The 13,928-nt window shown below is 39.7% G+C and overlaps 2 protein-coding genes across 3 annotated transcripts; one reads left to right on the forward strand and one right to left on the reverse strand.

Moving 5' to 3' along the window:
• The first annotated feature begins 266 nt into the window (after positions 1 to 266).
• Positions 267 to 9,654, forward strand: tram2 (translocation associated membrane protein 2). 2 transcript variants are annotated; one of them, XM_029425699.1, is made up of 11 exons: positions 267 to 480; positions 2,805 to 2,868; positions 3,088 to 3,197; positions 4,242 to 4,358; positions 4,537 to 4,595; positions 5,654 to 5,738; positions 5,970 to 6,040; positions 7,275 to 7,379; positions 7,511 to 7,654; positions 8,223 to 8,380; positions 8,560 to 9,654. In XM_029425699.1, exons 1-11 carry the CDS (start codon positions 361 to 363, stop codon positions 8,670 to 8,672), a joined length of 1,146 nt encoding a protein of 381 aa, XP_029281559.1. In that variant the 5' UTR covers positions 267 to 360; the 3' UTR covers positions 8,673 to 9,654. The 2 variants fall into 2 exon arrangements, with proteins under 2 accessions (XP_029281559.1, XP_029281560.1); XM_029425700.1 differs by having other exon boundaries at positions 270 to 480; positions 8,596 to 9,654.
• Positions 9,655 to 9,826: 172 nt separating this feature from the next.
• On the reverse strand, positions 9,827 to 13,922 carry efhc1 (EF-hand domain (C-terminal) containing 1). The gene is made up of 10 exons (XM_029425698.1): positions 13,676 to 13,922; positions 12,828 to 13,049; positions 12,439 to 12,726; positions 12,154 to 12,303; positions 11,436 to 11,628; positions 11,063 to 11,286; positions 10,809 to 10,949; positions 10,491 to 10,704; positions 10,096 to 10,248; positions 9,827 to 9,946 (listed from the first exon to the last, which is right to left on the reverse strand). The coding sequence occupies exons 1-10, from the start codon at positions 13,739 to 13,741 to the stop codon at positions 9,918 to 9,920; spliced, it is 1,680 nt and encodes a 559-aa protein (XP_029281558.1). The 5' UTR covers positions 13,742 to 13,922; the 3' UTR covers positions 9,827 to 9,917.
• Between the last annotated feature and the right edge of the window lie 6 nt (positions 13,923 to 13,928).

The following is a 13,928-nucleotide window of genomic DNA, read 5'->3' on the forward strand; positions in this document are numbered from 1 at the left end:
CTTGTAAATGAAGCTATCAAGTACATGTAGGGGAGTAAAAAATACAATATTTGCCTTCAAAATCTATAAAGTAGCACAACATGAAATACTCAAGTAAAGTACCTTAAAATTGCAATTAAGTACAGTAATAAATACATGTACCTAGTTACTTTCCACCACTGGTAATTACTCAGGTTGAAATGGCTTTTTGTCATGACAGACTGCACTTATTGTGTGAATGGTCTAAAAAGAAGGTATTTATGGCACTCGCCCTTTAAGAAAGTCGCGCATGCGCAAGTCAGTGAGAAAGTTAACTCCTGAACTTCGTAGTCAGGAAAATTCTGAATTATAAAAAAGCAGGGAAAACACCATTCAGTTGACATGGCATTTCGCCGAAGAAACAAGAGTTACCCTTTCTTCAGCCAGGAATTCTTAATTCAAAACCATGCGGACATCGTCTTCAGTTTGGTGATTTTCATTTTGATTGGATTGATGTTTGAGGTGAGATGAACTCAGATTCTCTTTTCTTCCCTCGTCTCAGCTGTTTTTTAAGATGGCAAGCCCGTTGCACATTCAAAGATGTAACTTGGTGGCGAAGTGGGAACTTATTCGGTCCGAAATGATCTTTTGCTTTGTACAAATGTTTGCTTATTTGACTGCATTTGAGCTTTCCATCAGTGGAATCCGTTTTCCGGATAACGTTATGGTGGCTGCTTGCTGCACTTTTTCTTTTTACAAGTTTAGTGAACAATGAATGTTGCTCTTTACGCATTCAAAGTAGCAACTTATGATTTTAAAACTGAGGCAGAAAGTTACAGCTTGACACAGAAGGGTATAAACTGCAACTTTACACTTTTTTATTACGTTATATGTTTAATAATGTCGGTGTCTCTTCCTCTTAATAATTTCATTCCAAGGAGTTTCATAGACCGGGATACAACTGAAAACGGATATGTTGCCATAAGCATACGTGGCAACTCATGAACAACATAATGTAGTTTTATTTGTTTCCTAAAATGTACGTGTTACCCTTTTGACAAGGTCTTGTTCCAGTTTCCAGCAAAGGTAGACCGCTGCAACATTTTGATTTCAAGATTTGTCAGTTTACCAAAGAGATCCCAGTTAAGATAGGAAGTAAAGCGTTTTCAGCTTTCAAATTAAAAGCATCGCTGTTGGGTAGACTGGAATTCAATGACATTCGACAGCGAGGGGTTTTATTTTGAAAAGCGTAGACAGAAGCGGTATGACTTTTCATGGCGAGCTTTATAGTGGTAGTTAACTGCCACGTCTCAATCTTTGAGCTGCTGCTGCTGGCTCTCTGTAGGCTCATCCGCTCCAAACACTGCTTTGACCTTAAGAAGGGATTTCCATTGACATACACAACTGTATTAATGAGGTGTTATTAGCTAATAGTTTCTGCTACGTGTGCACTAACAGACCCACCAGGCCAAGTTTCAATCCGGAACCCTGGTTGTGATCACACAGCTGTTCGAGCAAAACATACGTAGGGGATTTCCTCCATTTCTCTAGTTTCGGAGAAAAGAGAACTAAAGTCTCACAGCTAGTTTTGAATTTGACATTTTGATGTTGACAGGTCACCTGTGGCCTCGGCGCGCAAGGATTGACTGGTAACTTGTTGTACTGTGGTGCCCAATCTAAGGCCAGAGGACCAACAGGGTCCCTTAAGGATGACTCAATCATTATGTATAGAGTCTTATCTACTAAAATGGGATTGCTTGAGACAAAGTGTCTCATCATGTTCCCAACTTGATTCGACCTTAACAAGGGTTTGAAGATAACTGAGTGCTCAGAAGCGACATTTTCTCCAATCTTTGTAGTAACAGCAGAACCATTAGTCAAACAACCGAGTAGTCAACGTTTTTGACCATTTAAAAAAACTTAGTTTATCAAACAAAATATGGCAATCATTTTCTAGTTTCATCCCCTCAAATGTGAGGGTTTGCTGCTTTTTAAAAATGTTGTTGTATATTGAATATCTTTGGGGTTTTGTCTGTTGGTCTAGCAAAACAAGGTGTTTAAAAACATACCATGTGCCTTGGAAATTGTGAAGGACATTTTTCTCTATTTTTCTGATATTATACGGACTAAATAATGAACCAGTAATTGTAAAAAGAAGAAAAAGCTATTGACGCGTGAATCAATAATCATCATTAGCTGCAGCTAACCGTATTTTGTCTTGAGATACTGGATAGTTCTGCCTCACCGGGCCTCCAAAAGTTGAACTAGTCACAGTTTATAGATGTAGACACTGCTCCTAACTCTAGGAAGTATTAAATGCAGGGAGTAAATTCCACTACTCGTGTGTAAAATCATTTAAAAGAAGATTAAAAATCCTCAATTTCAATTTCCACAACCTGTGACAAGGGACCACAGCTGCATATTGCTTTTTGTTTAAAGGGCTCACAAGCCAAAAAGGTTTGCGAAACGCTGTTGTAACGTCCTTGTGTGGATTCTTGTTGTAGAATAATTTGGGAGGATCAGATACCGATTCCACGTCCCAAGTCAACACAAGCCTTGTCACGCCACACAGCGTTTTCAGCAGCACTACTTAAAGGAATTCAGCTCCCAGCAGGTTATTATGATGCCACTGGGGAGGATTGACTGACAATATTATAAACAACCTCATTAATTCTGAAAAGCTCTCTCTCTCTCACACACACACACACACACACACACACACACACACACACACACACACACACACCTGCCACAACCCCACATGCATACTTCAATGAGACTTTGATGACCGGCCTCTCGAGGTTCACTGAAATATGTTGCTAATTACCATCTCGTTTAATTTCCAGGCAACAGCCAAGACGGCCATACTGTTCATTCAGCCTCAGTACAATGTCACCACACTATCACCAGGTATGTGGTGCAGTCGAGACATTCTTATAAAATACTCACTTTAAGTCTTTAACTTGTTATTCCTGCATATTGCATCATTATATATTACTGCCTCTGAATTGTGATTTACAAAATGAGTTTACATTGCTCCAGGATGTTTAACACTCCTCAGATTGCGCTCATGTGCTGCGTGTATACATGTATGTTTTGTGTATTTGACACCCTCCTATGTGTGCTTAGAGGGCGAGGTGACGTTATACCATTACGGATGGAAGGACTCGGCCACCGTTCTCTTCTATTTCTTCATCACCATCATCCTCCACGCAGTAGTGCAGGAGTATCTTCTGGATGTAAGTACCCGGTCACTGTGGCGCAACGCATCAGTCAGTCAACAAGAGACAGAGAGGTCCTTCTATTCTGCAATTACAGTCTGAGGGATAGACAGAAATAGACGCGAAGATGGATAATATTGCAAATGGCTTCCTGGTAACCAAAAGAGGCAGCGCAGCGATGAGTAAATAATAAAAAGAGGCTTTCCTAGGAAGTTTCCTGTGTTTAAAAAAAATGTATAATAATTTGAGGAAAAATAGGAATTTCTTTGAAACGACTGCTCAGTTTAAACCAATTAAAATATCAATATTCTTTTTAAATAATTGAACATTTTACTATACACATTTGTTGACTTGTATGTGCATTGCATTTGTTGAAATAAATAATTGCTAGTGTAGAAATTCAACACTGTTTCCTATAATTAGTACCAAATTCAAAGGAATGTTTTGGAAACTTGAAATGAAATGTTACACATTAGTTATCAGCATTACTATTAATATCATAAGGTACTTTTATTTGACATGCATTTTGATATTCTAGTGAAAATGATATGCAGTCCAAAAAACACGCATGAAATCTCGATGTCTTATCCTATTCACCATTTCCTCAGTAAGAGTAAGCTATTTATAAATGTGTATTAGTGGATGAAGATGCATACTTACAATGTTTGCATCCAGCTGCACTTAAAATGACATTTTAAACAGCACAGTTTGAAACGTACCACATCAAAAAGAGCAGCATGCTGACTGTTTTTCAAGAAGCGAGAGATAACGGCATTCAATCCATCTGAAGGTTTGAACCCGTGTGTCATTGTGTGTGTGTGTGTGTGTGTTTTTAGCACCATCACCACAGTTTCCAAAGTGTCTTGAAAGGAATACTTCTTCAGAGGAGAGTTTTCAACAGCAGCCATAAATAGAACCTGCTGTCTTCTCTTTGTTTTTCTCGTCCTAGTTTATCTTTCTGTGACACTTCCTCATTGATGACGAGTTCAGCAGTCAATCAAACAGGACGTCCGCTACGACTGCATCCAGCTGCATTCACATGATCTCTTTGTGTTGTTGCAGAAAGTAAACCGGCGTCTCCACCTCTCCAAGAGCAAGAATACCAAGTTCAATGAGTCGGGTCAACTGGGTGTGTTTCACTTGGTGTCGAGTGTGTGGAGTTTTTACATCCTCATAACAGTGAGTGAGATTGTTATCGTACTGCATTCAGTGACAACTCTCCAGTTAAGGAAATGTCACGTATATTTTTAAGAACGTATCTAGTGTATTTTTCTCTCTTCACACACACACATACACACACTCACACACTAATGGACGACATTATAAAGTGTTCTTTCCTCTTGATTTCTTTACACAGGAAGGATATCTCCTGCATCCCAGCAGCCTTTGGGAGAACTATCCCCATGTACACCTCAGGTATGATGACTGACTGACTCTATCATTGATAGATTAACATCATTTAGTTGTTGTTGCAATCGTCCATTAATACTAATATTAATAAGTATTTATAGAACCATATTACAGGGCTGTTTACTAAAGTTTATTTTCCCTTTTTTTATTTTATTTAAGCCCCTGAAGAATTCCTGGCGCTTAAGTCAACATCCAGATGTCTTGTTTTTCCGACCAATAGTCCAAACGCCGCATGTATTCAGTTTAATATCATCATAGCAGATGGAGAAAACCAGCAAATGTTCACATATGAGAACATTTGGAAGCGGTGCATTTTTGGCATTCTTAAGACGCACTTGTATTTTGCAATGTGTTTTTAAAGCATGGTTAGGTGTCTGTTGATTTTGAAGAAGTCGCATATAAAAGTGCTCATTACCTCTTTCACATCAGACAGATGATCAGATCAGTTCCTTTTTCAGAGAAGATAACATTATTTGTTCTACCCCAGGGCCGGTTATAATATGCGATGTGTACTGTTAATATCGACTGAAGAAGAAAAAGGAAAATGCAGGAGCCTTACAAACTCAGTTCATATTGTATTTGAATGGTGTTTATTTCAGAATAAGCTTGAAAAATCAGTACTCCAAAAATAATTGCCACAAAGTGAAACCCGGGACCTTGGGGGGGCCCCCCACTGTCTTGCTTTAGTTGGTTGGTAATCCAGTTTTGCTCTACCGCCTATGGTTTGTAGTTTATCATCATTTCCTGACATACACCTCGCACGCTGAGCCAAAACTAACCAGCTGTGTTAATAACATGCAGTTTATCGTCTGATTTATTCTCCAGTTTGGGAACATGAAACATAGTTTAAAAAAAGAAAAGAAAAGGGGATTAAATATAACTAGTTTAAGTTTAACACAGAGACATTTCTGCTGGATTACTTTCTGTCTACTCTTAACTAAAGTTTCAAGAAACAAATCAAACCGAGAATGTGTCGCTGTGGCAGCTGTGTAAATCTGACTGACTCCCCCCCCCCCCCCCCCCCCCCTACCTCCTCTCCTTCTGCCGCTCTGTTTGTGGTGCAGGTTTCAGGTGAAGTTTTTCTACCTCACTCAGCTGGCCTACTGGCTCCATGCCTTACCGGAGCTCTACTTCCAGAAAGTACGCAAGGTCAGTAAGGAGGCCCTGGGAACTGGAGGAGTTCTGGCGTGTGCCTAGATAAGCTGTGTCTGTGTGTGTCTGTGTGTGTCTGTGTGTGTCTGTGTGTGTCTGTGTGTGTGTGTGTGTGTGTGTGTCTGTGTGTGTGTTTAACGTGCATACAGCAGCAGGACGTACACACAGAGAGAGACAAAGATTTGAAAATACCTTTTGCAAATAAAGGCTGTTGGTTTTTTTTTTCAGGAGGAGATTTCTCGTCAGCTCCAGTACATCTGCCTGTATCTGCTGCACATCGCTGCAGCCTATTTGTTAAAGTAAGCATCCAACATAATGTCGTTTTTTAAAAACATTTTCAAATCCTTGTCAAGGGAAAAAAACAAATGCATGGTTCGTGAGAAAAGACACAACAGGAAAAAACCCAACTCAAACAGTTTGAAGGTTACGTTTACTGTAACGTTTACTGTAACGTTTACTGTAACGTTTACTGTAACGTTTAATGTAACGTTTACTGTAAAGTTTAATGTAACGTTTACTGTAACGTTTACTGTAACGTTTACTGTAAAGTTTAATGTAACGTTTAATGTAACGTTTACTGTAAAGTTTAATGTAACGTTTAATGTAACGTTTACTGTAACGTTTACTGTAAAGTTTAATGTAACGTTTAATGTAACGTTTACTGTAACGTTTACTGTAACGTTTACTGTAAAGTTTAATGTAACGTTTAATGTAACGTTTACTGTTACGTTTACTGTAACGTTTAATGTAACGTTTACTGTAAGTTTAATGTAACGTTTAATGTAACGTTACTGTAACGTTTACTGTAACGTTTAATGTAACGTTTAATGTAACGTTTACTGTAACGTTTAATGTAACGTTTACTGTAACGTTTACTGTAACGTTTAATGTAACGTTTAATGTAACGTTTACTGTAACGTTTACTGTACGTTTACTGTAACGTTTACTGTAACGTTTACTGTAACGTTTACTGTAACGTTTACTGTAACGTTTACTGTAACGTTTACTGTAACGTTTAATGTAACGTTTACTGTAACGTTTACTGTAACGTTTACTGTAACGTTTACTGTAACGTTTACTGTAACGTTTACTGTAACGTTTACTGTAACGTTTACTGTAACGTTTACTGTAACGTTTAATGTAACGTTTACTGTAACGTTTAATGTAACGTTTACTGTAACGTTTAATGTAACGTTTAATGTAACGTTTAATGTAACGTTTACTGTAACGTTATGTAACGTTTAATGTAACGTTTAATGTAACGTTTACTGTAACGTTTAATGTAACGTTTAATGTAACGTTTACTGTAACGTTTACTGTAACGTTTACTGTAACGTTTAATGTAACGTTTACTGTAACGTTTACTGTAACGTTTACTGTAACGTTTACTGTAACGTTTAATGTAACGTTTAATGTAACGTTTACTGTAACGTTTAATGTAACGTTTACTGTAACGTTTAATGTAACGTTTACTGTAACGTTTAATGTAACGTTTACAATCCATCACCTGCTTCTCTCTTCTGTCTTGTGTAGTTTGAGTCGTGTGGGTCTGGTTCTCCTCTTCCTCCAGTTTGTGTCCGAGCTGGGCTTTCACATCGCCAGACTCTTTTACTTCACTGATGAGAGCCATCAGAAAATGTAAGTTACCTCGCTGGGTTTTTTTTTGCTATTAACTTTAAAGATTTATTGATATGTTCTTATTACAAATACTGAAATCTCTCTCCCCCTTTTTGTCATTGACCACATCTCTGCTGTGTGTCGTGCTTCAGGTTTGACATGTGGGCAATAAGCTTTGTGTTTACACGGATGGTCACTTTGACCCTGATGTTCCTGGCAGTCGGCTTTGGTTTGGCTCGTGGGGAGAACCAGGGGCTGGACTTGGAGATGGGCAACTTCAACACTGTACTTATAAGGTAATGACCCTATGTTCCACAGCTGTGGATAATGATTCATTGTGTGGCACCGCTACTGTGACAACTGTATAGTCAAAATACACTTAGTGCCCATAAACAAGTGTTGACTTTTTAATGTTTTATTGTTTTACAACATAAACTTTACAGAGGATGTCGCCAGGAATGTTGACACTGACAGAAAATGACTCTTTGATTTCAACATAAAAACACGTCTCAACAAATGTATTAAATTTGGTTTCAAAATAAAACGGTTCACTATACCTGCAGTTACAATTATTTAGATTTATTTAACAGATAATTACATACATTTAAAGAGATGATATATCTATCTCTTTAAATGTATGTAATTATCTGTTAAATAAATAAATAGTTGATTTGTCAAACCTTGAGGAATAAAATATTCTTCAGACCTTTTTAAATTTATTTTTCACACACACACACACACACACACACACACACGCCAGGGCCAGGGCCAGGAAGTAGTTTTGATTAATTCAGCTCGCAATGTCAAGTCCATTTTCTAAAACACACAATTGCACTAATCTTGTTGCCTCGGGGGCCCCTTCAGGATCACTATTCTGCTGCTGGTATGTTTGACCCAATCTTGGCTACTCTGGAAGTTTATCCGCTTCCAGCTGAGGCGCTGGAGGGAGTTCAGACATGAACAGGCTGTTCGCAAGAAGACTGCTGCAAAACAACCCCTGCGGCCACTGAAGAGAGACTCGCGTGAGTATAAACGCCCTCGCTCGCATGTTTCCTAACACTCTGATGTCATCTTTATAATAATCCGGCAACAACTGTTTTCATATTGTTACAATATTCAAGAATGTGACTTGACTCCTGACTTAAAAACGCATATTTTTTTCATTCCCTGCTTTCTTAATTTCTGATACGTGCTGCATTAGTAGATCCTGACTTCTCGCTTCTGTCTCTCCTGCTAGTCGGTCACCATGAAAATGGAGTTCTTAAAGCTGAGAATGGAGCCTCTCCTCGGACCAAAAAACTCAAATCCCCCTAAGACAACACACTGACTGGCCTGAACAGTGGCCTAAGCCCCGGCTAAGGTTTCTCATCAGCACAACAGGAAAGCTGGCGGCCACTGGCCAACGAGCTTCTTGTTGAGTATATCCTAAGATGTTAAAGGGACTCAGTCGCGACAGACTTAGACTGCTGGAAAAAAAAATGAAATCCAAGGAAATCCCTCGAGCCCAACAGACATTTACTCTTCTCATCATATCAGTATTTTTTATACATCCACTCAGCCTGCTATCCCACGGATAAGGAGCACCATTGTATGCAGAATGATTCAAATGTTAAGTGAGCACAGTATGCGCCACACATGTTACGGTGCGTGTGTGTGTGTCGATGTTGAATGTGTTGAAGAATATCCTCATATGTAAGTACTGTATTGGTCGTAGCATTGACTGATGTCGCAGCGCTCGCCATTGAGCCGGCTTTGCTTGTTTTCTAGTCTGGTCCATTGGAGCGGAACGATGTTACTGATATGGTAGGATATGAGCTTACTGTATGCTGGCCTTAACATTATCCCTTTTACCATGTGAGGGAAGGGAACGGTCACCTGGGCTCCTCCCCAATGATTTGTCTGCTTAAAGTCCTACATTAGTCGCTGTTCACTTAACAGATAAGCATCAAGTATGTATGTTGGATATTACTGCATGCCATTCCATTTTCTTTTCTTTGGTAATTACTTTATTAAATAATGCATCTTTTTTTTTTTTCTACATGTTTCTCTGTTTTCATTTCATACACTTGACATGTCATCAACCACTGGTCACATGGGAAGCTTCTATATTTCCAGAGTTGTTTTTTTTACAATTGAGTAAACGGCAGTGTGATTCTGAGTGTAGTGCAGGGGGTCTCTGAATATGTGCTTTTAGCTGTTATTACACAATGCTTAACGTGTCCCTGGTTTTGTCTTCTGTCTGTTTTATGTGGCCTGAGAGAACATAAGTTTCTCTAGATAAAATGTACTCCTCGAACATACTTTTGTATCTTTGATCAGACCTCTTGGTATATGTCCAATATATATTATATAGAGGGTATTTTGAGATTCAACCACACCCAACACAAAACAGTTTTCCAGAAGCTTCAGCCAAGCAAATGTACTTTTCTGCAGCCGGCCCAGTGTTTGTTGTGTGTGTGTTTGTTTGTTTGTTATGTAAAGTATGAAAAGGCTTTGGTTTTTTTGATCTGATTTATTGGAGAGTGAACAACTCTTGAGGACATCCAGCCTTCCCTGACATCAAGAAGATGGCTCTGCTACATCAGCACCTGATGATAAAGAATGGAAAACAGAATGGGATTACATTTTTGCATAAGTCAAAAACAATAAATAGTGACATCTACTGGGGGAAAAAACTCTAATTGACATACAATTCTAGAGAGGCGTGTTTTACTAAATGGCTGATTTCAATTTCTACCATTTTGGTCAGCTGGCTGGTTATTTGCCGTTCCCTCACGCAGCTTCTGGTGCAAAGAATCTAATGTCCGACACGGGATCTGGCTTGCGATGGACTCCAGGTACGTCAGCACATAGTGGTCCGCATCCGTCAACACAAAGCGGTGGCTGAAAACTACAAAAAAAAACAAGACGACAGGACAAAGAAGCTGTGAGATGAGCTTTTTAACCTTTTAGTTTCTATTGATACCTTACTGGGAAATGTAACTAAATTATAATCCCCAAACAGCTTAATGTATCTAATAAGACGTACATCTTACAGTAGCAACATGAGTTATACATTGCTGTTTAATAAAGACCAAGACATCATTTGAAATGAGAAGAATAAATACAGGCTGTTTAAAGTGAGAATGTTACCCTCCACGGTGGCTCCAATAGCAAAGTCCGCAGGCGAGTAGAACTCAGGATGCTCCACTGTAGAGGCCGGCTTGGGGACCCGCGTCTTTTCCAGGAACTGGCCACCGATGATGCCGGAGTTGCGAGCGGGACTTTCAAAAATACTCACCATGTCATTAGACAGGAAGTAGGACAGTATGAACCGTCGGCCCTCGTCTTCGGGATTCTGGGAGTCCTGGAATGACGGTTAAAAGCACGGAGAGAAATCATCTGTTGTTGTCGTGGATGACAAAAATGTTAAAAAGCATCGCTAACATGTTCTCGCACATTTCGACTCACCAGCCTGGCGCTGTAGCGCAACACTTTGTGGTCGTTTTCCAGCATCTTTAGCACGTTCTTTTTGGGAGGCTTAGGAATTAAAAACAAACAATTCTGGAGAGAGTCTTCGAGAGAACCAAAACCATTATAGGGAGGAACCTCCTGTAAGAAGGGACAGGAGAGGGGGGGTACTGAATGAGAGACAAATAACTATAACAAAAAGTCACATGCCTTCAAGCAATACAGACGATAGAGTTTCATAAAGTACAACAAACCTTTCTCTTCTTAAGCAGGTCAGTGTTCTTAGGTTCCTCTGAGGGTTTCATCTCTATGTCAGGGTGGTTATTTTGGTAATACTCTTTAGTGAAGCCATCACAGTCGTACAGCAGGAAGCGACGGCCCAGCAGCTTCATCGTTTGACCCACCTGGAAGTCTTTGGGGGAGTAGTACTCCTCCACTTCCGCTGTTGAAAGCTCCAACACACAGCTGGGAAAGGACTCTGGAAAGAAATAAGACGTTTCTAAAGGCATTCACTTTTACTGTACAGGCACTGGATGCAAATAAGACACCTGACCAAAGCACTGTATCAGATCTAATGTAATCACATATTACACAGCTGAAAGAGACACCGGCAGCGTTGAGTCTCACCAGACGCCGGTTTGATTTCCTTAGGCAGCTTCTGTCTGCGCATCAGGATGGGGAAGGGATCCCGGCCGCTGTTTGGTTTGTGGATCTCTCTGATCTCCACCGTGTCGTCCACCAGGTAATACTGGATGGTAACGGGCAAGGTCTGTCCGAACAGAGCGTCAGCGTCGTCCCACAGGGCGAAGAAACGCAGCACCTGACCAAGAAGAGGTTAAGAAGCTTGAAACTAGAATTAGCATGCCAAATGCAAAATCTCAGGGTGCAAAAGAAATGATGTAAGCTCACATCATTAGATTACTTACGTGACACAGTTGTTTAGAACTTCACTTATTTTACGGTTGACTTTGCATTTTTGCATAAGGTTCAAATCGCTTTTTGATTTTTCAATTGGCTTCATTTGTAACGGTTAATATAGGCTCAATCTTTAATGAAGAAACTTCAAACTTTACCAAACATTAAATAAGACGGGTAAAGTTAGGCTGGGTGACGTAGGTGTTGAAAACAGATACATCACGCCCACCTTGGTAGTGATGTTGTGAGTGCATTCTCAAAAGCAAATATAACATCATGGCAGGTATACAACATATATATATAAGATCATTTTTGTTTCCTAAATAGCTTGAGTATGATATGTTATTGTACGCTCCACTGTCTCCAGATGTTCAGATTAAGGATTGTAATAATTACCTAGTGAGTTTGGAATGGAGGGAATTCCTTTTACCTTTCCATCCATGGTGAGGAATTGGTGCATGTGGTCAAGTCTGGAGGGTTTTGCGTAGGAAGGCTGAGGGTTTTTGCGACGTTTGTCGTAAGGATCCACAGGCATCTGCTCGGGGTCGTTCAGAACGATGCCTTCGCTTTCCATGAATTCCTACATATGATGAATGAGAGACACAGACGGAGTGTATTTACAACAACATATCCATATGTTTGTGTCAGACACACAGAGAAGATGACAAAGATACACAAGGCACCGCGAGAGCGTTCGCGCAGGTCGGGGTTGTACCTTTGTAAAAGCATCGCACTGTGTGATGTGGTACTTGACCCCGTACACCTCCAGGTCCATGCCAATATTGAGGTTTTTCCATAAATAATGCTCTCCACGTTCATTCTTGGGCAGGCGCTGGCGTTTGATCCGTTTCCCCTGTGGTATCCCGTAATTCTCCACCCTGGGCTCATAAATGCACATGCTGTCATCCTCGAGGTAGTAGTAAATGACCACGGGGCGCACACGAAGCTCCTCTTCAGGGGAAAACAGGATATTTTCCTGAAAGTATGCATGGAAGCGCAGCACCTACAATACAAGAGGGTGGTGAAGAAAAGACAAAACAAGGAAGTAATTGGACAGCAACAAAAAAGAAAATTCAAATACTGGTCTTCTAGGCCTTATTGTACCTTCTTGTCCAGGGCCACATGAGCTGGGATGAAGTCTCTGACTACACTCTGGTCAAAGGAGCCATAAGTAATGTCTGGTGTCTCAGAGGACAACTCACTGATCTCCTGCTGGATCAGCTGCTCTGATAAAAGAGGATCCTGTCCAATGCCCACAGTGGGCCGATGGGGCAGAGCATAGCCAAGCTTATAGTCCAGTGTCTGGGGACGATGGAAGGCTGACTTCTGCAGAGAAAGATCATTCATCATCATCATCATCATCATCATCATCATCATCATCATCAAATATTTGGAACACTGATTGCAAGTGTACTAAATGATGATGTTTACTTTGATGATGTTTTTCTTAATGTAATTTTGAATCTTATATGTACCTGTAAAGCGTCTTTGAGTACCTTTTAAAAGCGCTTGATAAATAAAATGTATTATTATTATTATTATTATTATTATTATTATTATTATTATTATTATAATTATTATTATTATTACTACACTCAAAGGCCAATTTGACAATTCTGTGCGACATAAAGTGTAAGATATAGAGGTGGGCAGAAGAACAGTGACACATATAGGCCTACATGATAATGCAATTTAATACAAGTCTGGAAAAAATACTTATACATAAAATGTAATCTCGCGAATTTTAGCTAATAGCATTTTTGGCCTGGCGTCGAAATAGCATCAAACTGGAGGAATGTCACTTGCGTTACAGAAGGAGAACAGCTCATTCTCTTCGGGAATAAGTTTAAAGTTGGACTAATGTTAGTAATACGTTAGAGCCTTACATTAAGCTAGCTTAAATGCATTTTCAATGAAGCTAACCTAGCTAGTTTTATGTTTAACTGTCTTACCGTTACATCCCGAAAACTGTATCCTGGTATAAATGGCAGTCCATGGCTATTCCAGTTGTGAGACATGGCTGGTCTTGAAGTATTTCTCTTTCTATTTCCTCACCTCCCCAATATTTCAACAGTATATTTTCCACAATTTGTGGAATTCATTAGGTTTTTGTTACCGAGTAAAAGCTAAATTACACGACAGCTCCGTGTTGGTAAGTTTGCGGTATCCATGGAAACGGCACAACAGCAACATTTTCAAGCAAAT

This window comes from Cottoperca gobio, chromosome 24 (genome assembly GCF_900634415.1).
Source record: "Cottoperca gobio chromosome 24, fCotGob3.1, whole genome shotgun sequence".
In the NCBI taxonomy this organism is placed as follows: domain Eukaryota; kingdom Metazoa; phylum Chordata; class Actinopteri; order Perciformes; family Bovichtidae; genus Cottoperca; species Cottoperca gobio.

Bases quoted from the DNA above. Each gene is read 5' to 3' on its own strand.
- efhc1 (XM_029425698.1), bottom strand. From the start codon at position 13,741: ATGTCTCACAACTGGAATAGCCATGGACTGCCATTTATACCAGGATAC. The intron at 11,629-12,153 runs GTAAAAGGAATT...CTTCTTGGTCAG, and splicing joins TCCTCACCATGGATGGAAAG to GTGCTGCGTTTCTTCGCCCT. The intron at 10,950-11,062 runs GTTTGTTGTACT...CCCTTCTTACAG, and splicing joins ACCTGCTTAAGAAGAGAAAG to GAGGTTCCTCCCTATAATGG.
- tram2 (XM_029425699.1), top strand. From the start codon at position 361: ATGGCATTTCGCCGAAGAAACAAGAGTTACCCTTTCTTCAGCCAGGAA. The intron at 5,739-5,969 runs GTCAGTAAGGAG...TTTTTTTTTCAG, and splicing joins ACTTCCAGAAAGTACGCAAG to GAGGAGATTTCTCGTCAGCT. The intron at 7,380-7,510 runs GTAAGTTACCTC...GTCGTGCTTCAG, and splicing joins GATGAGAGCCATCAGAAAAT to GTTTGACATGTGGGCAATAA.